Below are 26,029 nucleotides of genomic sequence, written 5' to 3' on the forward strand. Positions count from 1 at the left end.
ACCACCCACCAGCCAGCATGCAGGTTCTTGAGCCCTGACGCTCTGATACCATGATAAAAATGGTAATGTTTGTATTAATAAAAATAAAACCCACTGGTCAGCTCTACAAAAGAGAGTTTGAACCAGGAGAGTCTGGCTCTGCAAAACACTCTACATTGTTCATCCACATTACACATTAAACAGAAAACATGGTTTTAGGGAAGTTGGAACAACATCCTAAGAAATAGAAACTAATTCCTATCCTGAGGTTACGTGAACCAACTCTACCTATTCTAGGATATTCTCCATTATCTTCAACATCCAGTGGACTACAGTTTGGGATGATAAGTGTCGTAACTAATTTTTATATTTATTAAAAGTTAAAATTAAAATAAAATCAAATAATTCAACATAAATATGATAAATTAAAATATAAAAATTAGAATTATTACTATTTTGAAATTTAAATCATAAAATAAAATATTAAAGTTTAATATTATCTAATCGTTTTTGAATATCAACGAAAATTTAAAGACTTCTAGTAAAATTTAATAAAAGTGTATACACGAACAAGTCATTACAATTTAATTATAAATTCCAAACTAAAAGCCTTTAAATTAAGAATCTAATAATTTAGAATCACTATTATTTACAAAGCACGAAAATATTACCATCCCATGTATTTACCTTATAACATTAAGCGCTAAAGATGAGTTAGTCTATGTAATATTTATTTGATTGGTTCCTAAATTCAATGAATTAGCTGATTGGTTCCTAAATTTAATAATAAAACTTGCTATGTATATAAACAACAACACTAGTAATTTAGTAGTATATTGATATATCATCTTATATTTCATCTAATCTCTCCTTAATTTGTTTTCACGGGATGGAGTGCTAATGTGAGTGGGATACGGGCCACCTACTTCCCGTAATGTAGATTCATTGTATAATTGGGCCGAAGGTTGTTCCCGCACCCCACCAGGTGTGTCTAAATCACCCAACCATTTTCTCCTGCACGCACTCATTGTCGGAGTCTACGCGATGGCCCATACTGCGGTGGCGGGACTATGTGCTTGCTCCCCCCGCCCCGGAAGCATGGGCTTGTGGAAGAATCCTACCCCTTTTGGTGTTCGCTGGGTGGGCTAGACCAACAATTAGGATAGGTGCCACTGCCCCTGGCTTGTCTCAGTGTCAGTGTGCAATCTTCCTTCGTTCCTTCCTCTCCCTTAAGGTCGAGCGAGCTCCTTCCTCAAGGCCAATTGCTTGGTCTTGATTCCCCTATTCATTTCGGGAAGGACTATAGACTTCTTTAGTTAAGGGGCGCATCAAAAGGCAGGGCTATTGAAAGGCATCAAAAGCTACTGCTGACATTTCAACTACTCTTGCCACTGTGGAATGCCCCTAAGCCTCTTGTTCCTACAATTGATTTCCTAGCTGCAATGAATAACTTCACCACTTCCCCTGAGAAAAAAACAAATTCAAATTGAATGCAAATTAATTCATAAAATATAGTGACTATAAACATACATAAATCATTAAAATTTAATTATAAATCTAAAACTAAAAACCTGAGACTTAGCTCTATTGCTTAACTCTCTTACTTCACCTACAACCTTCACTTAAGTTCTCTCAAATCTATTTACCTTTGTCGTTATGTGGAGTTCTTTGTTTAGCGTTACCTTCGCTCGTCATCTTAGATTTCACTAGACTCTTACGTGCAACCCTCACAACCCATCTACCCGATTTCACTAGACTCTTACCTGCAACCCTCGCAACCCATCTACCCTCATAACCTCTGTTTACCCGCAACCTTCACTCGAGCTCAATAATTACCTGCAACCTTCACAACTTGTGTTTACCTTAGCTACTATGCCTATGTAGTAGTGCTTACCTTGGTCCCCGTTGTGTAATGTAATGTAGTGTGTTAGTATGTTATAGGTTTAGTTTAATGGATAAGTTTATATTGCAATAGGGTTTAAGTTTCAAAATTTGTTTTTTTAATTTTTAATTTAGGTTTTCAAATTAATTTTTTTAAAAAATTTCCAAATTATATATATTTTTAAGTTTTATGGTCATAATATTGGAGGAAGTCCTAAACTCCGCTTAAAAGTACCCTACTATTTTTTTTAGGGACGGCCTTAAAGTCCCCCATGGAATTCCTGACCTATTGGAGAAATTGCCAACTAGTTCGAAAGTAACCGGATCATTAGTACGAAATAAATGCCATGAATTTTGGTTTGTAAATGCCATGAATGGACCGTCGCTATTAGCAGGACAACTACGTAATTATAAGATATTTGTTGGCATGGGACGTGATTTCATAATAATAATATAATTCTTCCCTCCACAACTGAGGACGCCAGCGAGCTTAAAGGATGCCCCACGCAAAGGCCATGCCGGTATTCGATTGATGAATAATTGTATAAGTAATTGTCGTCAGACCGGTAACAGAGGAAGAGACAAAGCAGGCTATCCCGGGAATCTACAATCGACTTTAGCTTACCTTGGTAGTGGAAATGGACCTTCGCTCTTACGATGGCGATTACGTAATTTATAAGACATTTGTTGGCATGGAACGTGATTCACTGATTTCATAATACGACTGAGTACGCCGACCAGCACAAAAGATGCCGCACGCAAAGGCCAGCTTGGGCAACTGGGATTTGCTTGATCACCAATAAGTAATTGTAGTCAGCCCCGATAACGGAGGAAGAGACAGAGAAGGTTCTGGAGTTAATAAATTTCTCTCTGCAACTCAGAATGCCACGAAAATTGACAGAAAACTCGACCAGACAATCAGAGTTTGCAACCAGCGCTAAAGGTGGCTAGAGAGACTTGTTGGCATGGGATTTAATTGATGAACGGAGAAAGAGACAGAGCAGGTTCTGGAGTTAATGATTTTTCCCTCTGCAACTCAGGATGCCACGAGAATTGACAGAAAACTGGACCAGCCAATCATGGGTTGCAGCCAGCACAAAAGGTAGTCAAAGAGACTTGTTGGCAATGGGCGTGGGATTTGATTGATGAACAATGACTGAATGAGTAATTGTTGTAAGTCCCGATAACAGTGGTAGCTACAGAGCAGGTTCTGGAGTTGCTCTTTTGTCAGTAATTAGTTGAAGTGGTAGTGGTCAGCCACGTGGTACTGCAGGTGGAGTTTTTCTTTCGTCTATATTTTAGCTTCCATTGCAGTCACGAGTTGAAACGCATTTCACTTCTGCTCACCAGAAAGACATGGCGTCTGCTGTTTATGTTGCAAAATGCACACCATTCTCTGCGCCTTCACCATTTTTCCAGGGCGCCAAGCTTCGTTCTTCGGCCCTGCGCTCTAATTTGGCCAGATCGCACATGGTTTCCATGACCCCAAGGTTGCCATTTTATTGTATTGAATTTTTAATGTGTTACAGAAAGGTTTTATTATTTGGAATTTTTCTATTGGGGGAGTTGTATTTAAATGGTTGATTATTGCGTTCTTTTCATTTGTTTCATGTCTTTCTGGATACCAAGGTAAAGGTTTATTTCATAGGTTTCTTTGTACGAAGTTATAGGTTTAAATCTGCTAGAATATATATACCATTGTAGATTTTAGTAATGCGAAAATTAGTAATCAAATTTAAATGTGGAAATTACTTGAAAAAAATCATGTATTGTATGTTTCTTTATTATTTTTTTTGTGTTGGTATTATGAATTTTGTGTTTTGGTAAATACTCATCAAATTTAACCGCTACCCATCAGCATATTTATGGGTTTAAAATAAATGTTCCCATTTTATAGAGTTTACATGTTTTTTTTGAGATGATCAGCTTAACATTTGATCTTGGCCAGGATCCTTGGTATCCAGTGTTATGGCAAACAGTATGCCAAATTTTCTTCCAGCCTTTTCACTTACATTGCTAGTTTCCTTCTAGCCTTTTCTCTTACATTGCTAGCTATTATAACGTATTAGCAGATTAGTTTCTGGAATTTCGGAGTTTCCATGAATCAAAGTGCACATCCATTGTTAATCACATGTTTGGTCATGTAGTCATAAGTAGATTTTGTCTCTCAGTGATCCATATTTTAACTTCTAACACTTCATTTGTTATTTGTTATTTTGCAGAGCATTTGCATTTGATTCCCTAAATATGTATTTGATTCTGATAAATTTCTGATATCACCTTTCAGGGAAGTTGAAAAGATCAAAATCCACTTCCAACCACATGAAGAAAAGATCAGAATCCATTTCCAACCACATGAAGAAAAGATCAGAATCCATTTCCAACCACATGAACCTGGCCAGCAGGTGGCCCATTCCATGCCACCTGAGAAGGTTGAGATCTTTAAATCTCTGGAGGAGTGGGCAGAGAAAAATATACTGATTCATTTAAAGCCTGTTGAAAATTCTTGGCAGCCACAAGATTTTTTGCCTGATCCTTCTTCTGAGGGCTTCATTGAACAACTTATAGAGTTGCGGGAGCGATGCAATGAATTACCAGATGACTATTTAGTTTGTCTAGTGGGAAACATGATTACTGAAGAAGCATTGCCTACTTATCAGACTCAGGTTAACTCATATGATGGTGTAAGAGATGAAACTGATGCCAGTCTCACTTCATGGGCAACATGGACACGTATGTGGACAGCAGAGAAGAATAGACATGGCGATCTCCTTCATAAATATCTTTACTTGTCTGGCAGAGTGAACATGAGGCAGATTGAAAAAACCATCCAGTATCTTATGGGGTTTGGAATGGTACAGTGTCCTTACCTTGCAAGCATTTTGTCAACGTATTTTATTATGTTTACTCTTGGTAGCAACAAGATGTGGGATTCCACTCGATTTGTTTAATGGACATTTTGCATGCTGGAAGCTTTCTGCAGGGTATTTTAGTTCTTGAATGAGAATTTTCTAACTTGAGCTTTTTGACTGTTCAGTATCCAGGCACAAAAAATAGTCCCTATCTTGGATTCATGTACACTTCCTTCCAAGAAAGAGCAACATTCATATCACATGGCAACACTGCAAGATTTGCTAAAGGATATGGTGACCTGAAACTGGCCCAAATATGTGGAACTATTGCTGCTGACGAGAAGCGCCATGAGACTGCGTACGCAAAGATTATTGAAAAGTTGTTTGAGATTGATCCTGACACCACAATGCTAGCTTTTGAAGATTTGATGCGCAAAAATGTTATAATGCCTGCCCATATGATGTATGATGGGCAGGATGTTAATCTATTTGACCACTTTTCTTCTGTTGCTCAGAGACTAGGAGTTTACACAGCAGGGGACTATGCTGACATCTTGGAATTCTTGGTTGAGAGATGGAATGTGAAGAAAATAGGTGGTCTTTCTAGTAAGGGAAGGCAGGCTCAGGATTATGTATGCAAGTTGGTACCTCGTATAAGAAAGGTAGAAGAGCGAGCTCAAGAAAGGGCAAAACAAGGACGAAGGTGTGGTTTTAGTTGGATATTCAACAAACAAGTCCTGCTCTAGAAACTTTCCTGTGCTTCATCTTAGGACAACTGTTGTACTACATTCTGTGGTGTCTGTGTGCTTTGTAGTAAAGCTCTGTGTGTGTCTGTAAAGTCGTACTAAAGTTCTATGTGCCTGTAAAATTATAACCACGTACAGGATGCTAGGGTTTTTAGTGGATTTGTTGGATTGATAGCCTTCCTGAGTTTATTGGATTGGAAAATTCGATCTGCACACTCTAGCATGGGGACGTGTAAAGGAAAAAGTAGGAAGGCTATTTTTTCTTCATGTTTTTCAATAACTGGTCTCGGCCAAAACGTAAAATCTGTTCTTTGGGGTTAAAATATAATACCAACTTCGTGGTTTAGGTTAAAATCTGAGCTCTTTTGCTGTCGCTTGCATCTGTATGATGGAGCATAAGAATCCTACGTATGGTAAAGTATCTCACTGATGAACTACTTGTTTGTAATATTGTATTATAATCTTTCTGAGATTTTCTTCTCCATAGTTTCTAGTTTCTTGTTTTTAAAAGTCTCCATAGTCTTTTTTATATGTTATTCATTTCAAAATTAAATATTATTTAATTATTTTAATTATACCAATCATTTAATTGATAAATATCTGTAAATTTAAAATATTATATTAATATAATTATAACTAAATTGAGAAAAGAAAATCATAAATTCTTATCTATAAAAAAAATATAAAAAATTTAATAAATTTATAATTTAACAAAAAAAATATTTTTTTTAATTAAATTTCAAAATTACACTTAGTATCTATGAAAAAAAAACTTTAAATTTCTTCTTTTTAATATAAATACATCTCGTACCTTTCAAAAACTTTATTTTCATTATCGTACTTTTCAAAAAAAAATATTTCCATCACCCTTAAGATGGAAATATTGTCAAAGTCTGTAAGAGGATGAAAAATATTTACAACGCAATGACTTTCGCAGGAAAGTGGATATGATATCGTTAGTGAAAGTACTAGTAAGATTCTCAGTGCGCGTTATACCAACTTATGAACTCTTAAGTAAACGGATGTTATTAAATTTGTTTTTATCTATATATATAAGGAGATGAAATATGTCCAGACGAATGTGTTTAATGAGTATCAATATTTTATCAAATATTTTATGGTCAAGATTAAAAATAATAAAATTAGAAATTTATGTTAAATTAGTATAAATTTATTTTAATTTTATATCTACTAAGTGCTAAGAGGAATCAAATCTTTGAGCTGCAAATTTTAGATTCAAAAAGAGGTTTGTATCTAGAGAGATTTGATTTCTCAGTGCCAAGTAGATGTCGGTTTAGGATGGATCTATGTTGGATTGTATAGGGCTTCTTGATGCAATTATTATTATTAATTATGAAAAGAATTAATATATAAGTTAAACATACATATATTTAAAAAACTTGTATCAAAATTCTTAATTATGGAGATTTTCTCCCACTTTGTTAAGGATATTCTTAAGTGTAAATAGGTTTTATTGCTATAATATGTCTTGTGAATACCATATACTCATAAATACATAACTTATTTCACAACTAAAATATTTTATATGGGGAGAAAAAGAATGGTGATTGTGAAACTAGGGTTTTGTCACAACGTCGCATTTTGTTCCATGTTTCCGCCATCGAGCAAGTTTCTTCCTTAGATGCCTATGAAATCCCTAGGGTTGGATTTATTGAGTACCCTCTATCTTTTAGTGTTGGAATTTGTCACTTATTGTTGCGGGGAGAATTGAGGCTCATATCTCTTCAAATTTCACAAGGGATTCAGTAAATTAATGAGTTCTTCTCAAAAAATGCCCCTATAGCTCAAAGCTCCTCTAAATTTGGTCGTGAATGCAAATGTTGCATACCAAGATCAACAATTGACGTCTCTAGTGGCCATTTCATGTTGAAATTGTTGTGGGGCAGATCATTTTTGGTACTCCACTTTCCATTTCTCATAAATTGTATTTTAGTTACTGCTTTCTAATTTTATATGGTTTATGCTCTGTCACCAAGCCTCGAGGGAATTTGGGTTCATAGCTAGTTATGCTCTTGGCCATCATTGGGACTCTGCTCATTGGAGGTATCGTTTCTTCCGCTTAGTTAGTGAAGGAACAAAGTTAGAAGTTCCAAATCTTCATTATGGATATTAGTGGGAAAACTAAACTTTTTTCGATTAAAAGATCTATCTCCACATGCTCTCTAAAGCACGCCATTGAAACTATATGGGGTATATCTTTTTGTTTCCAAAACCTACAATTTGAAGGGAAGGTTTGATCAAACTTGTAGCTCCATGATTGTAACATCTCTAAAAATTCAACGATTATTTTAAACACAAGACTGTGAGGGTGCCCTTGCTACAAAACTACCTAATAAGGCTCATGTTTCTTTCAAGGAAGCTACCCAAAGGAAGGTTCCATCCTCTTCAAAGATTATCCAAAATTTATCGGGGCCCTATATTGTTGAACAAATCAAAAAAGCTCCATCTATGGAAATAAACAGTCCTGAGGTTAATTCCTTATTCTCTTCTATACAATCTAAAGCTGTCACCGACAAATTTAATGGTTTTTTTCCAAAACCTGAAGCATTAATTTAGTGGATTTCCTCCACATGGACTTTGGACTTTGAAATATTTTAATTCTCAAAAGCTTTCTTCATAGTGTAGTTTGAAACACAGAAGGATTTATATTATGCTCTTAATGCATGACCTTGGTTTTAGGGTAAATTCAAGCTATTCATGGTGCCTTGGTTCCCTGAGTTTGGTGCCAACTCTATGGTAGTCACTACTATGTCGGTTTTGGTTAGGCTTCCAAACCTCCCTCATCAATTTTGGCACCACATAGTCCTTGAATACATAGGAAATACTTTGGGTAAATTTAAAAAGTTGGATAAGTAAAAAACAAAATATGTTATCTTCACATTTACCAGAATATGTGTGGAGATTGATCTCAAGGACTTATGGAACATATAAATCTAAAACATCAAAACTTCCTTTGGTCACAAGTTATATACTATGAGAACACAACATTTAGATGTCATGTATGTTTTCAGACTAGACATCTTCAACAAACATGCCAAAAGGCAAGGAAGATTCCCAAGAAGAAGAAGAGGCAAGCTAACAAACCAAAAGGATGGCAGTTCTCAGAGCAATATCCTTCTGAGGATGAAGGAGATAACAAAAAATAAATTCATATTGATTAGGAAAAATGAAAGACATAAACTATGAGGGAGATGTACAAGTGGAGTTCGCTATGGTACAACTAGAATCTGGTATTTGCACATCAATAAGAAAAGGATCTAGTGGACTCTTTGATACAAGATGGAATCATGGGCTCAAAAAGAGCTCATGTCTCAGAAAGTTCTGATTTTGAGAAAGATGTCCCTCATGTAGGACAAGAATTGGCTTTGGTTCTAGTCGAACCAAATCCTGAAAAGTAAAAGAGAAAAGACATGCCCTAGTCATTCATAATTCTCTTTTGTACTTTAATCATCATTTTTTGTTTCTTCTTTAAGGTTTCTTGACATTTCTATGGACCTTCTTGATACTTTCAGCTCACTACTTGTATTGCCATGTTACAATTTGACCCTATATGCATACACACTATGTCTGTCTACAAAATGTAATTAGGCATCTCCTCAAAGGATCTCTCCTTTCCAATATTCAATTGTCACTCCTTCTTTGCATAATTAGAATCACTTTGGAATCCTTTGCCCATAAATCATATTATCATATTATTTGGCATCAAAACATGGAAGTATATGCTCAAGCAAACAAGGTTTGCTAGCCAGAAGCAGAGCAATATGAAATCAATGGATTAGAGGGGATGCGGCATATATCATGACATCCCTCCATATGAAAAAAAAATCTTATTATTTCAAGTGGATGGATGAAATAAGGTTCCAAGTAGAGAAAATGAAGTGCCTCCCAAGGGTGAACTCAATGTATTCCTTTACTTCTCATAAATTTGGGGTAGAGAGATGTCGTCGCAATGTTGTCACCACCCTCAACAAGGTGATAGATAACTGGATCGTAGGACATGCACAGTCGTTCTTAGCCCACACAGAGAGGACATAACCTAATTTTTTCTACACCAATCCTTTAAATATGTGCTCACTTGGAAGAGTTACGGATTGTGAAATTTCATTTGGTTATTGTTAAAATTGATCGCAGAAGCGTGGCAGATTGCAAAACCCAGTGTAGCATTCGAGGGAGATTGGCTCAAATCAATCAATATGAAGATGTTTCGAGATGCAACCGAGGAGTGAAATATTGGTATTTATGCAAGGAGGAGGAAAGATCCTCATGCCTCCATAGGTTCAACTTGCTTTTGATATCCCATAGAAGATATAGGTCTTATTTCTGCAAATGTATTGTGTTTTGTGGTCAATTTTATAGAGTTCATGGTTGTAGTTCTTTCTGCAAAATGTTCATCCAAGGTAGTATCCTAAGATTCAATTTTGTAACTCCATATATGATCATAGAAGGCACTGTTCTGCCTCCATATTGAATCTAATTACTCCTTGGTTTTCTCGTTGCAATCTGGGTGTAGACTTAATGAAATTCCTCAATAAAAATTAGTGTAGACTTAATTAGATTCCTCAATCTCTCTAGTAAATTTAAGCTATTTTGAAATACTTTTTTAATCAAATTCATTTTCAACACAATAAATATATATTAAAATCATAAATTTTAATTATCGAATTGCAATATTATGTCATACAATTTCTTTATATACTTGAAAATTTAGTTTTGTATAAATATATGTTTTGAGCTGAACTATTATATGGTATTTGTTAACCAGCCAATTATAATATTATCATGCCATTTTTTTTGTATTAAGTCATAATTATTAAATAATATATTATAAAATTATGTTCTTCACTTAACATTTCCAAATTTTAATTATGATTCCTTATGGATATATGATTTTCCCTAAACTATTATAAAATATTTGTTATCCTACATGCAATTTGTTTATATACTAAAATATTAACTTGCGTGTGGATATATGTGCTGAGCTAAATTATTCTAAGATGTTTCAAGAACTTGTTTTTTCCTTGTTGCTTGAAACATCGTTTTCTGAGCACTTATGTCGTCGCTTGCATCGGTACGAGGGAACATAAGAATTTTCCATATTGAAAAGTATCTGATCCACGTTGTTTGTATTATAATCTTTGTGAGGTTTTCTTCTCGATTAGTTTCTTGTTTTTTTTCTAAGTACCTACATTTTTTTTGTATAGGTTATTCATTTTAAAAATAAATATTATTTAATTAGTCTAGTTTTAAAAATTAAATGGTAAGATATTATATCAACCAGAATCATGTGGTGGAAATATCAGTGGTTTTCTCACTCGATTCTAGTTCTTGTTTTTTTCTAAGTACCTACATTATTTTTTTCTAAGCACCTACATTATTTTTTTTTTATAGGTTATTTATTTTAAAAATAAATATTAGTTAATTAGTCTAGTTTTAAAGTTTAAATGGAAAGATATTATATCAACCAGAATCATGTGGTGGAAATATCAATGGTTTTGCTCACTTGATTCTAGTTCTTGCTTTTGCAATTTGTTAACTTTTGAAAATGTAACACTAAAAACTCTTTTTGCAGCGTGTTGACTTTTGGAAATATAATAGTAAAAAAATCCATACGAATCATATACTTATAATTAATAGCAAGCTTATATCTATTTGAAAGGTTTAACTACCATTAAACAAAAATAAGTGGAGACCTTGCATGATACTTGGTACTTATAGCACAAATACACATGAGATGAAATAGAGACTTTGGCTTTGTGGATTCCATGGGCCTCACCCAAAGTGAAGACCTCTAACAAATTTATTTCAACACGCAAAAGCTAATGATTATATTCCGCAAAGAAAAATGTGAGACCCCACAATGGAACCTATTTATTTAACAATTAAAGTAAGTTACGATCTGATATCCAAACTAGTAACAAAACCATCACATAGCGCTCAACACCTAAATCAAGCTCTTGCTTCAACTCAAAAATATTTTATAGATTGGTTATGGGAATGGGGTGAGTTGACTTACTTGTCTGGTGTACTTTTAACCTCACTTGTCATTAGTGTGGACATGAATATAAGGAGACTCTCTGCCAACTGACAAAAATGTCACTTATTAGAGTCCCTGTCTCCAACGCAGACGGGAGGAGCAAGAGAGGAGGAGGTGATAGATCCTAGGTTGGGAAATATTGGGCAAACCTCTTTACCCATGACTCTATGGTGATTTATTTCAATGCAATTCCACCTGAGACTCATTAGGAGATCTGTGAGCTTGAAATAAAAGTTGGGGATGAGAGACAATCTCTCTCGAACTCAGAATTGTTGGAAGATATGTCAGTTTGGGTGTGAGACCCTATGCACACCAAGAAAAGGCGCAAGAAGTTTCTAAATTTAGTAGTGTGTTGTGGTAAAAACACAACCCCCCCATTATTGAGGTGTTCACTTCAATAATGGGGACCCTTTCTATAAAAATTTGGCTAAACACCTTTTTGGATTTTTATTTTAGTTGATTGCCCTGCGCTTTTGTTAATTTTTAGTTTTCTTTGGATTCTTGTTTTGATTGCTTTGTTAAAATCGATTTTTTATAAGCTTCCCATTGACACTTGTTTCGCCTCATTTGGTCAACTGGTTTGAGAATGGCACTCCTTTGAAGTCTCATCATTTATCTAGCCTGGGTTAAAAATGCATAAAATGTACAATATCGCATTTTGTAAATAAATTAGTTCAATAAGGCATTCATTTTAAATATTAACCCGTAGCAAGTTTTTACTAACATTTTTCATTTTTAGTCATGCAGCTAAATTATTAATTATCGGGGTTTTAAGAAATTCACTCCAATTGCCAAATCAAATCTTAATCTCAAAAATCTAAACATTCAAGTGGCTGCAGTTTATTTTTCGTTTATTTTCCAAGTAGCTATCGTTTAGAAACTTATGTTCATAAAAATAAAACAAAAAATGAAAATTTAAGTTTAAAATTAAATTTTAAATTAATTAAATTAATTAATATATTATATAATTAATTTAATTAAATTAAAATTTAAAACAAACAAAAAAAATATAAAAAATAAATAAATAATCGCATCGGGAGTTTATGCGATATCGCATCGCAAGTTTTATTCGCAACACATTTGTATGAACCCCTCCATCCTCCCGATGCGAAGTGCCGATAAGCCTTCATACCTCCGATCGCCGATAACCAAAGTGCAATGGAGCATTAATCGTTTCAATCGCATCGGGAATTTTTATTTGGTATAAGTTATATACCCCGACACCACTCCTCCTCCGATGCGATAAGTCAAATCTTTGACTTCAATGCCAATAACTTAATTCGATGGTTTTAGGAATGGTTTGCGTTACCATATGAATCGTTAATGATTCAATGGTTTATATGGTTATGTTTTAAAGTTTTTATATATTATGAGTGAGGTTAGTATATTTAACGTATGGTGTAGGTTAGTTATTTAACATTATGGTAATATGTTAGTTTTAGTGTTTTATATATGTATTAGAAGTAGTATAGGATAATGTATATTAATTAGTTTCTATATTAATATGTAATATATTATATTATTTAAATTAATTCATATATATTATTTAATTAATAAATTTTAAACTAATCATATTAATTAATTTATAACAGTTAATTAATTTGATTAATTATCATTTAGATATCAGTTAATTAGATTAATAAATAGTTCATTAAAAATTAGTTTAATTCATAAATTAACAATTAATTAGAATTCTAATTTAGGATTTAATTTTTAATGATAATTTTGAGTTTTTTAGCCCAGCAACAAAATTTCCAGATTCATGCCAGATTTGACTCCTCAACTTTGGAAGCTCATAGATTGAGTTATACTTGGCCAAATGAGGCCCAGGACGGCTCATTGGAAAGATAAAATCAAGGAGAACATTTTGGAGGAGGTTTCACCAACAGATTTACTCATTTATTGGGGCAAAAATCAGGCAGAAGATCAGGCTGCGAATTTTGAAAAACAAAATCAATTTTCTGAGTTATTTGCTTCAATTTCATTTATCCAAAGCCTCTTCTAATTGCAGATCCATTGGCCAATGATATCCTTTGCCAATCAAATCATTCCAAGCATCAATACATAGCTTATATTTTATTATTTATTTAAATAGAATTTGATTGGGTTTGATTTAATTGCCAGAAATGATATTTTGATTGCATTTTAATTTATTTTGATTTCTTTTGCAGGAAAACAGTGGAAAAGATATGGAGAAAAGGAGCTCAAGCAATAAGAATGCTACAACAATTAAAGATTGGAATTATGAGCAATTAAAATTGGATTTAGCAGATTTCTCTTGAACAAACTCTCCTCTCCAAAAATTCTTTTACAAATATTATAAATAACAGATTGCAGAATGGAACAAAGGGCTGCTCTCCTCTGCAATTTTAGAGACTTCTGAAAGCACTATTGTAATAGGAATTTAGAGTTGTAGGAGAGGGAAGTGAAATCTCAGATCTGGGGATTATTGAGGATTTTTCCTTTGTATCTTGAATTATGCATGAAGAACAAAGCTTGCACTATTGTGGCTCTAGTTTTGAAGGCAGAAGTTCAAGCAATGTAAAGGGCTGTTGGAGACCAAGAACAGAGAAATGGATGCAATAAATTGGTATTTCTATTACTACTGTTTTAAATATTAGTTTCATTTTTATAGTGACAGGGATGTCTCATTTTATTCATGTTTGTGCACTATTGTCAATATGGGTAATTTGTCTCAATCTTGTTATTATGTATCTCTGTTTTTTATGGATTAATTTCTGATTTCTGAGTAACTATTTACTCAGAAATCTGTCTTATTAAAACTGATTTATTGAGTGGTAATATGTTGTGAACTATTTCCACATATTATTGTTTAGTTATTGGATTTGCTGATTTGATAATCAATATTATTTATGTGAACTACTTCCTGAGTGTTGTTGGTTTATTATTTCAGTAAAAAGGTCTCAATAGGATGTATTTTGATATCCATAATATCAGTTAATTGAACTACTTCATTAACTTGATATTAATTATAAACAAGACATATCTAAATCCCAATACTTTTAAGTATCTTGCTCTTAGTTGGGTTAGATCTATATCTGCCTAATTAAGATAGGATTTAGATTAGTTTCTTTTGCTTGCATCATAGAATAAGTTTGCATTTAGAGTAGTTTTGCATTCTTTTAAGTCCTCTCCTCAAAGAGGAAAAACTTTAGTTGTGGCTTGGCTGAACCCAAATCAGCTTAAGGGTCATTCTCTTGCCTGATCAGCAAGAAGAAGTGATCTGATGTCCCTGTCTATTGGTAGTTAAAGATATATTATAAACCAATAGAAATAGGGAGAAGGTAACTGGACCTAGATGAACAGTCGGAGCCACCACACCAAACGGAAAAGGAGCTGCTTTTAAGGTCCGGACCGGGTGGTTATCCCCCAATGTTGTTGCAGTGATTTTCGAGGCATCAACATAGTGCTCCATTAACAAATGAAGGCTTTACTGGGTGTGATTCTGAGAGATAAGAAGGTGGAAAAATATAATATTTTCGCATCTTTAGAGAACGTGAAGAGAATGTCAAGGAACCTGAGGTGTGGGGTGGAAAAACTTATGCTCGTCTGATGAATGTGGAGAGTCACATAGCATGTGACTTAGATGGTGGGAAGCAGTTGGATCCCCTTGGCTCTAGTGCAAGCATTTCAACCAATATTTCCTCCTTAGACAATGAACAATGAGCATCTGTAGTGGGTGGCTACTTTTGGGTTTCTCCTGAAGCTTTTGGTTTTGTCTTCAAAAGGCCTTTTGTTGGTCTTTAACTCTATGGATGGCGGCAAGATAGTTGGGTTGTGGATGAGTGTTTCTGAGGTTTAGTTTTAGTCTTTGAATTTTTCTATTGTGCCTTTGGTTATAAGTGCATGGTGTTACGTGAATTTTATGAATTTGGAAAATGGCTAGTTGTTGGGCCAACGACGATGTTCTCTCCTCCAGCTGGTTGATGGTTTTATTTTCCTATAGTTTGGTGTCTCTCCTCTTGTGGTGTCTTTGATACTTCTAGTAATAGACGATGTCCTCTGGATCCCAACAGGCCATAACCATTTCAGTTTATTACTACCACAATAATGAATACAACCACGACAGAGATGTTGGTCTTTAATCATCCATGGGCTCATGGAATACCGACTTGTTTTAAGCGTTAAGTTCAATTTTGGAGGCTTTCTAAATTGTCCAATAGATTGTATCCATTCGGGGCAAAAATGGCAAAGTCAATTTGAGCCATGACTAGATTTAACTAATTGTTATCTTTGTCTTCAATCAATTTCCATAGTAGAAAGCACCTATGTGTGTGTTTACTTTAAGAAATTGTCGACTCTTATATAAGAGCAAGCACCCATAGTGCAGAACGTTTTCGTTGTTGTTATTTTCGCTCTTGGTGCTTATAATATTAAGACAATTATTGGTGTGATCGATGGAAGCTTCAACTATTGATTTGTGCTCTGGTATGCATCTCTAGGCTCGCATAATTTCTGTGTTAAATAGTTCACAGGAACAGACCAAGCCTTGAATCAAGTCCACTCAGGGAGCGGTTTGGTGCCATAGTTTATTTCTTTGTATTGTTTGCATATGAATTGGTTAATATTGTTATATTCCCATATATACATAGGATTGTTTATAATAATTTTGTTACCTTTGAGGTTCAACACATTGAGGTTCAACACATATATGCAATGTATTCAATACATATGTTTCTTTCGGTTTCAATGAATATGTATGTTCATGACTTAGAATAGTTGATGTCTCATTTTATATTTCTTTTATGTAAAGTTCCTTTTCTTAGTGATTTATTTTTATAATGGTTTTCATTTTAAAATGATTAGTGTTATGTCTCATTTAAGAGGTTATAAATATTCATTTGCTTCAGGATTGTAGAATAAATAAAATTTATAATTACCTTGTCAATATTTCGCGACATAGAGCTTACATATTATGATAGGTAACCGAGGTGCCAAATAACTGAATTGTAATGATAGATAGATCTCTTCGATGAGACCACCAACCCTTGTGCATTTCACTTTAGGCCATCATAATAAGTGGGAAAAATCGTCACTGGTGCATATAACACTAAGCGTTTCCCAAGCTTACTAGCCCCAATCAACAATTAAATTGGTTGTGTGCACTCAATAATATTAGAACAAGGAAAAACACCGTCATTTTTGGCATCATTGTTGGGGAGGCACTCAAGGAGTCAAGATTTCTCACAAAAATAGTACAAAGGATATCAGGGCTAGAAGCAACCAAGGGGGTCATATTTTCCCTTTTCAGTAACCTAGATCCCCTTTGCCTTTTACATTTTATTATGTTAGATGCATTTGAGACATCATAGGTAGGAAAAAGAAGATGTCCCTTAAAACCCCAACATGTGGTCCAATAGGAGGTACTCACATTATTTGTTTGGAAAGCGAAAAGGGATATCCTTTGAAGGCAAATTTTCTCAAGAGTAATGTGGTAGGGAAACCACTGAAAGGTGAAGGACCAATAGGGGAAGGAAATATATTAGACAAGGAGCTAGAAGGTTCTTCAGGATCCAACAAAATTCAAACCCATGAAACTACAAGACATGAAAAAATGGGAGACGAATAAGGGAATGGACCAAGGAAACAAGACCCTGTCACTTTTGAATTTCCTATCCAAGATCCTCATACAATAGTTCAAATGAAGAATATTCCTCTCTCTGCCATCCTGAACTTTCATGGCCTATCCAAGGAAGACCTTTTCATTTTCCTATTTGATTTTGATGTTCTTTGTTTAAGTTATGATTACTCTATGAATGCTCAAAAGTTAAAACTATTTCCTACAACAATAAAAGACTCCACTCTTTGTTGGCTTATGGAATGAGGGGAAAATTCTATACAATATTGGGATGATATGAAGATTAAATTTTTAAATACGTACTAAGAGTATTGTAAACCTAGGGACATCAAAGAGGAAATATTTAAAATCTCTCAATTTGATGATGAGAGTTTAGAGAACCATGTATAAATATTTCAGTATACGTTGCAAAGTGTTAGGGTCCAACCCTAACCCCCTTATTTATGTAATAGGGTCGAGTCATAGTTATAGTTAGTTAAAGATTCAATAAAGCCCATATTAATAATTGTAAGTGGTTGACCCACATTTAAAGAAAGGGACCACAGTTAGTTGCAAATGGGCCATGGTATTAGATAGATGGTATTAATAGAACCATGGTATTGCATGTATGAATCCTATATAAAGGATAGAGATTCCCCATTGAGGAGGTCATGTCTTGTTCCTATAATCGAGCCCTACTATATTGGAGGTTGCCCCCTCAAAGAGGCAAGTGAACATTGCTTTCATCTCTAAATAATAAAATACATGTTGTTATTTCTCATTTTGTTCTATGTTCTGGGTTGTATTTCTTCGCATATTTGATATTCTAGCATCTTCTCGTAGGTCAAGAGCATAACAAGTGGTAACAGAGCACTTTCCTGGGCTAGTGGTATCTCCATTTGTAGCAGATTTTTTTTTTGGCTAGAGACATGTTCCAGCGTCTTTAAACCATGGGGTCTGTCATTGAGCGCATAAACCTACGAATTTGGGGAGGCATGCAGATAGGAAATACAAGATGTGGTCACGCTTGTTGGACTCCCTTGTAACCCCTGTGGGTACCCCTTCAAATAGTAACGCATTAGATAGAACCGCACATAGACTATCTTCCACGTACCCTCTAGGTATATCAGAAGCCCCCTAGGCTCACCTAAAACCTCACCGTAGATAAAACGTCGGCTGTCTTGCTGCTATAGTACAACGAGAATAACACTTGGGGAGATTACTCGCGCGTATGATAGTGTAGTGGGGTAGTTCGGCTAAGGGTACGGTTCATCCTCCTTAGTTAGTGCCCTGAAAGATTGGTCCAAGTACCACTGTTGGACCCTTATATATATTTCGATCTGGAGAACCTGACACTCCTTGAGACCATAGTTCCCTTGTCTCTCTGAAGATCACCCATCATCTTCTTTGCTAGATCAGATCTAGCAGGTTGGGTTCTGCGCCATCGCAACAATCAGATCCACCAGAATACCATTTAGATCTAACAGGGGGTTCGGTCGTTGCCGCATTCCTACTCACACTTTGCAGTTGAGGGTTTCACAAACAGATCTGACCATTTGTGCAAGGAGGCTTGTGGTTCCCATACCTTGGGGTGATTCTCGCAGGATGTTGGGTAGGATTAAATTTTCTGGGAATTGGCTACTACAGTATTGATAAGCGGGGAGTAAAACTCCTTTCGGAGTATAAACAAAATAAAAATAAATAAATCTGAGGCCCTCCTGGGGCAGTTATAAGAGACTTATCCCATAAGAATCAGGACGACGAGCTGAGCGAGGTGGTACCATTCACTTGTCAGCTTCAATTTTCAGGCGGTCCCAAATTTTTTCACAGTAACAATAAGTGAACCGGATTTGTGTATGGTAGAAACTAGAGCTCAAGCTATGGCCAATGAGAAGATGGAATCCCTTGAAAACAAGTTGGAGGAATTATAGAGGCAGATCTAGACATTGAACGACACATTCACAAAGGGCAATTCAGTGGTACAATCAGAGGCATATGCTTTTAATAAAGACCATGAAGGAGAATCTAATAATTCTCTTCACTTCCATGGAAACCACCAAAATTCCCAGCCTCGACCACCCAAGTTGGACATGTACAAATTTGATGGCTCTAATTCAACAATATGGCTATCACAAATGTACCAATATTTCACGTTGAATCACATTAGAGATGATGAGACTAAGCTACGTGTGGGTGGCCTTTACTTGGACCAAGAAACATGGAAATGGTGGTAGTGGCATCAATAATTCTATGCAAGGCCAATTACTTGGCAGGCGTTCTCAAAATCCCTTTGCAAATGCTTTGAACGAGAATCCAATTTTTTGGGTCATCTTACTAAGCTCAGACAGACAGGCACAATACACGACTATATTACAGCCTTTAAGGAATTAGCCTTCCGCATAGGAGGTTTGGAAGATGAATTCCACTTGGAATGTTTTATCAGTGGTCTCAAAGATGCCATCCAAGCTCGCGTCTGGATGCACCACCCACCCACAATGCTGGAAGCTTGCACAACGGCTCACAAAGTGTAACGTGCGTTACCAGCCCAGTCGCCTCATCCAAATTTCATAGCCAAGGGATGCCCCACCCAGGTTCTGGGCACTACCCAAAAACTTAAGGTTCAAAAGGTGTCACTAGCAGAAATGGTGGAAAGAAGAAAGAAAGGATTGCGTTACTACTATGATGACAAATACTCCCTGGGGCATAAATGCAAGTAACCCAAATTCTTTCAAATTGATGCTACTGATCACAGTTCATCTGAGGAAGCCCCATCCTTTGAGGGACCAGAGGAGGAAGATGAGGACAAACAGTAGAACAATGAGCTCCCAGCAACACCAGAAGAACCAATTATCTCGCTCCATGCTTTGGTAGGCATTTCTTCTCCCCAAACTCTCAAAATCAGAGGTTTTATGAAACGTCGCCATGTAGTAGTCTTGATTGATAATGGAAACACACATAAATATGGAGTTAGCTAAAAGAACCCTAAGGAATAGGAACAGACTCCTCTATATAGAAAGAATCACAACAAAGACAAGTAGTTATTACATTTTCAAACAATATGGAGTTAGCTAAAATGTTATTTACATATATTTATATAATACAAGAAAACCTTACGATAAACAAGGCTAAATTTTGTTAAAGTTTGTAAGAATTTTGAACATTAAAACGTTATATGATATAGATGTGGAAGTGGCATGAAAGAAGACAACTTTTTCATGTAAAGGAACCGGAGAAATATTAATGAAAAACCAAGGCACGTTATTATAAAGGTGAAGTTAGGCATGTGATGTTGTCGCTTGTATTGTTATCGCTGCAAGTTAATCAGATGTGATGTTTTATCCTTTTCTTTTTCACGTGGTTAGAGTAATGACACACAAATGTAAACATTGATGTTTTATCTTTTACTTTTTCAGGTGGTTAGAGTGGTGGTTAGAGTAATGACACACATATGTCAACATAGCATGGCATTTGGGGTTAAATGTAATATGGCTCAAATTATTAGATTTATTATGATATTTACTTTAAGGTTTATGGTTTAAGATAAAGTTGATCGTTATATTTTCTCATATTGTTCACGAAATAATAAAAGATTAATTAAATACTATGTTGTACGGGGAGTCGTCTCTCCCAAAAATAGTCACGTACCTTGCGTCTCTGCATTCTGAGGACTTTTGGCCTTTAGGAAACCCCCCAAATTGTTGAAGACCCCACTGGGGACTTGGGGACTTGTTAGTTGTCCCCAAGATGTTCCGGACAGATTTCATGGATGTTTTAGACAAATTTCAGGGATGTTTTTGGCAGATTTCAAGGGTTTTCTCAGCAAATTTCAGAGGTGTTGGTGAAAGATTTTAGGGATAATCCAAGCACAAAGCTTTAGTTTTGACAATAATGGACATTGATGATTGAACAATATGATATTTGTTCCCATTAATTTTTTTTGGAATGCATTGAATATAAATTTTTTGTACAAGTTGGAGCCCAAAACATGGGTTTTGTATGATGGGTTTCATTTTGGATTTCTAATGATTTAGATATTGGATTTTCAATAGTAAAATTATAAAAAACACCCTCCATGTCAAGAAAACAGAAAATACAACATTTTAAAAGGATGATCCTTGTGGTTATTTTTCTTCTTCTTTCTTAGGATCATCTCAACTTTTAAATATTGTAGGTCGGTTTCGAGGAATCATTCAAGTTCAGTGCTTCCATCATCTCAACCCCAAGAATTGTGAAAACAATCAGATAATTGTGAGTTGGATTGAGTACTAAAAATTTAAATAAATTCCTATTCAATCCCCTTCTTAATCTGAAATATGAATTTAATATCATTAGAAAACAAAATTATTTTATAGTGTTTTTCAACACAACTATAAAAGTTTGAAAAACCTTTTGAAAAGGGAATGCCTTTTGTGTTTAACATAGTCATCATTAACAAGAAATATGAGGAAAAATAAACTAATATAAAGGCAGTTCTCCTTGATAGATTGTTCGTAGACCTTACTACAAATTTAAAGTAGTTACACTTAGGTTTCCTAAAGCTAAAGTTCATGTTTGGTGGCCAATAATGGAATCTCACTCAACCCTTTTTCAAATTGTTTGAAATTTTACTTGGCGAGTGTAAGGGTTGTTCATAATACTAACTTGAAACAACCACAAATGTTAATATTGAAGTATTGAATTTTGTATATATGTATATATATCCGTCTCCGACCTCCCGTGCCCTGAAAATTTGGGGGTGCACTTTAGTCATTCGGTGGACTCATCCCCCATCCCTGTTGTTCCCCCGCCCACAAAACTAGTGCAACATAGATCAAATCTTATGGAGGATGACTAATAACTAGTCATAAATCCATCTTAAGCACAGATCTAACATAACCCCAGGAAGATCAAATTTCTTAAACTTAACTTAAACGTAAACTTGTAAGTCCAAAAAATCTTTGTTTGATTTCCACAAAAAAACCATATCCCAAAAAAATATTAAACTGTAAAATACTAAGACCACTTCAAACATTTTAACCCTGAAATCTTACTTTTTCAATAGCTCTCTGTCTATAGATACATTAATTTGTCAAAAAAATGTATAAAATATTTTACATATTTTTTTTATTTGTATATTTTTAAATATACTCCAATATTAATTTATATTAAAATTCATATATATATATATATATATATATATATATTTTTATAAACAATATACAAAATATTTTACATAACATGTATATTGAACCATTTTATCAAGACATACTAAAACAAATTTTTTTATTAATATATTTTTTAAGTTTAATTTATATTAAAATATTGTACATTCATAATCCACATTGGACATTTTATAATATACAACATTAAAATATTTTCTTTTAACATTTTTTTCTATATATAGATATATATATGAAATATTTTAATATATTTTATTAAAATTAATATTGACATATACTTGAAAATATATTAATAACAGAAAAACCATTTTAATGTGCATTGATCTACGTTGGTTATAGCCCACATTACTTTTATATTTAAAGAATATTTTATTTTAAATCAAAATTAAACATGGAAAAACTTACACATGACCTTCATACTAGTTGTAGAATGAACTTCTCGGACTTCATGATGAGTGGTCTAATTAAGTTCCATGAAATTAGATTAAGTCATATGGACAACGAATTAAACATGCATTGCATATTCTTATTCTTTTTGTTTATATATATATATATATATATATATATATATATATATATATATATATATATATATATATATATATCTGGTTGTCATATGGACAGCTAATTAAACATGCATAGCATATTCTTTTTGTTTTGTTTTATATATATATATATATATATATGGATGAGTAAGTGTCAATTTCAAGTTGATCGTCTTCACACTAGGCTGTAGAATGAGTCTCTAGGCTCAATTACAAATAAATGACTAAGTGAAATAATTAATTATATACTATTTATGCTTTTAAGATTAATTTATTTTTTAAAATATTTTACCTAAGTTATTTTTAAATTATAATCAAATGACCTAAGTTTTAAGTATGAATAAAATTATATTATTTAATCAATTAAACTTCAAAATTTAATTTAGGGTTACACATAATGGTCAAAAACATCATTAAATATTCTCGTTGAGATAATTTATATAGGCTATTTTTTTTTCAATTTTTTGTTAAAAATTAGATGACATCATTCTTTATGACATTATTATGTTTTATTGTTTAAATTATTTTTTTGAATGCAAAAATAAATTTAACATTTTTGGATAATTTTTAGAGCATTTAAATTATATAAACTTGACCATTTGAACTATAACTATTTTAATTTATAACTAGATTTACAAATAAATAAATTATAAATTTTATTTAAAAATCAAAAAATCACCCTTACACCATGTCCATAAAATAACTTAAATCTCTTATAAAATGCAACAAAATATTTTTGTTGAATTTCAAATATTAGAAAAAGTCTACTATTACATTAATAAACTTTTCAAATATCAATTAAGGGTTATAGAAAATGCTCCTGAAATAATTATTTATATATGACTTTTAAAGAAATAATTATTTATATATGACTTTAACTCCATCAAAATTCAAATTCTAATATTTTGAGTTTTAAGTTGCAAAATTCAAAGTTATTAAGAGCGTGTGAACCTTAAATTTGTATTTATGAGAAAAGTGTCTTATAACTTTGTCCTCAAATTAGAGTTGTCTATAGTGTAATTTTTGGAGTTTTTAGAATCTGGTGAAAATTTTGATGTGAAATCTTGATTTTTAAACTAGTTTTTTGACTATATATATGGATTCAACACCATGAAAAATCTCTAGGGCACTTCTATTGTGTAGAGTTTACCCATGAATCTTGTGATTTCAATGAATTACTGTTGGATTTTAGAGAAATTAGACCGAAAAATCCACCGAAAAAGATTCCAAAAAATTGCACTAAAGACAACTCCCCTAAATCAATAATGATATTCAAGAGCTTGTAGAAAACACATTGTGGCCAACCTAACATGAGGGTGGAACTACACCCGAGGGTGAAACACCCATAGCCTGAACACAAAAAGGAGAATCAGAACCTCATGGAGAATCATGAGCGAGGAGTATGGCCAAATTTACACATTTTTTTACACTAGACTATAGAATGAGCCTTTCATCGGTAAACCCGTCTAATTACTTTCCATGAAATTAATTAGGCTATATGGACAACTAATTAAACATGCATAACATATTATTTTTGTTTTTTTAATTATGACCGACATTATATATAAATATATATGGGAACCTGTCAATTGCAAGTTGAGCACAAACATATTTACATATGGTCTTCACAATGGGCAATAGAATGAGCCTCTTGGCTCAATTACATAAAAATGACTAAGTAAAATAATCAATTATATATATTGTTTATACTTTTAAGATTACTTTATTTCTTTAAATATTATACCTAGGTTATTTTTTAATTATAATTAAATGAGTGTATTTTCACCAAAAATATAATAAAAATACGACCTAAGTTTTAAGTATGAATAAAATTATATTATTTAGTCGATTAAATTTCAAACAAATAAGGGCCAACAACATTATTAGATATTCTCATTGAGGTAACTTATGTAATTTTTTTTTTTTTATACTTTTTGTTAAAAAGTAGATGACACAATTCTTTGTGAGATCATTATATTCTATTATTTAAATTATATTTTTGAATTCAAAAATAAATTTAGTACTTTTGAAGAATTTTATAGCAGTTAAATTGTGTAGACATGACAAGTTAAATTATAATTACTCTAATTTTTAACTAGATTTTGAGCTTAAAAATTAAAAAACCTAATTACACTATACATTTAAAATAAATTCAATTTCATATAAATGCAACAAATATAATAAAAATATAATATAAATCTCAAATATTAAAAAAATCTACTATTACATTAATAAAATTAAGAGTTATAAGAATGCTCATGAAATAATTATTTATATAAACTTCTTGTTAAAAAAAAAAAAAAAAATATTACAAATATCAAAATAACATGACATAAATATTAAATATAAAAAGCATTTGTGATTAACTCAATCAAAATTCGAACATTTGTGCTTAACTCGATCAAAATTCAAATTTTAATCTTTTGAATTATAAGATGTAAAAGTGAAAATCATTAAAAGCCAATGACCCATAAATTTTTATTTATGAGAAAAGTGTCTTACATTTTGATGGAGGACCATAACTCTCTCCCAAAATCAAATATGATATTCAAAATTCGAACATTTGTGCTTAACTCGATCAAAATTCGAATCATTTGTGATTAACTCGATCAAAATTCGAATTTTAATCTTTTGAATTATAGGGTGTAAAAGTGAAAATCATTAAAAGCCAATGACCCATAAATTTTTATTTATGAAAAAAGTGTCTTACATTTTGATGGAGGACCATCCCTCTCTCCCAAAATCAAATATGATATTCAAGAGCTTGTAGAAGGCACATCGTGGCCAACGTAGCAAGAGGACATCATTTCCTTTAATTGTAAATTAGATATCCACCGTCCGCTTGAGAGAACAGAATCCTGAATGAAACTAGGGGTGAAGACCCCCTGTGCCCCCCACATTACACACCTGTTATTGATCTCATTTGCTTGATCATGACCGTCAATTTGAGAGATAGAGGACTTGCACCTACTGTCGGTCGTCGATTGGTTTGCGCAGTCGGTCCCCAGCGGTTGGTCACATGAAGGTTGGAACAAAGGGGGAGTGGGGTCTCTCTATCAATGTAAGGGTGAGTCAGTTGGATTCTAGTAGAACGTGGTCCTGTGCGTTGTTTGGGTAGTGCTGGCATGATAGAACCTTGAAGTTTGGGTTTGCTAAGTTCAACTCTGCCTTGAAGTTTGGATTTGCTAAGTTCAACGCTCCTAGGTTTGGTGGACCCATAACCTATACGTTCAC

The 26,029-nt window shown here is 33.6% G+C and overlaps 1 protein-coding gene across 1 annotated transcript; it reads left to right on the plus strand.

Moving 5' to 3' along the window:
• The first annotated feature begins 2,724 nt into the window (after window positions 1-2,724).
• On the plus strand, window positions 2,725-5,846 carry LOC149203233 (stearoyl-[acyl-carrier-protein] 9-desaturase, chloroplastic-like). The gene is made up of 3 exons (XM_089400157.1): window positions 2,725-3,350; window positions 4,148-4,715; window positions 4,898-5,846. Exons 1-3 carry the CDS (start codon window positions 3,217-3,219, stop codon window positions 5,456-5,458), a joined length of 1,263 nt encoding a protein of 420 aa, XP_089256283.1. The 5' UTR covers window positions 2,725-3,216; the 3' UTR covers window positions 5,459-5,846.
• The last annotated feature ends 20,183 nt before the right edge of the window (window positions 5,847-26,029 follow it).

The sequence above is a fragment of the Pinus tabuliformis genome, chromosome 2_1 (genome assembly GCF_031772625.1).
Source record: "Pinus tabuliformis cultivar Carrire ecotype Pingquan chromosome 2_1, CPIR1, whole genome shotgun sequence".
In the NCBI taxonomy this organism is placed as follows: domain Eukaryota; kingdom Viridiplantae; phylum Streptophyta; class Pinopsida; order Pinales; family Pinaceae; genus Pinus; species Pinus tabuliformis.

What these genes read in the sequence shown, in the direction of transcription:
- LOC149203233 (XM_089400157.1), top strand. Translation starts at nt 3,217, where the DNA reads ATGGCGTCTGCTGTTTATGTTGCAAAATGCACACCATTCTCTGCGCCT. An exon ending in ATGGTTTCCATGACCCCAAG is followed by an intron (nt 3,351 to 4,147) that starts GTTGCCATTTTA and finishes ATCACCTTTCAG; the next exon opens with GGAAGTTGAAAAGATCAAAA. An exon ending in ATCTTATGGGGTTTGGAATG is followed by an intron (nt 4,716 to 4,897) that starts GTACAGTGTCCT and finishes TTGACTGTTCAG; the next exon opens with TATCCAGGCACAAAAAATAG.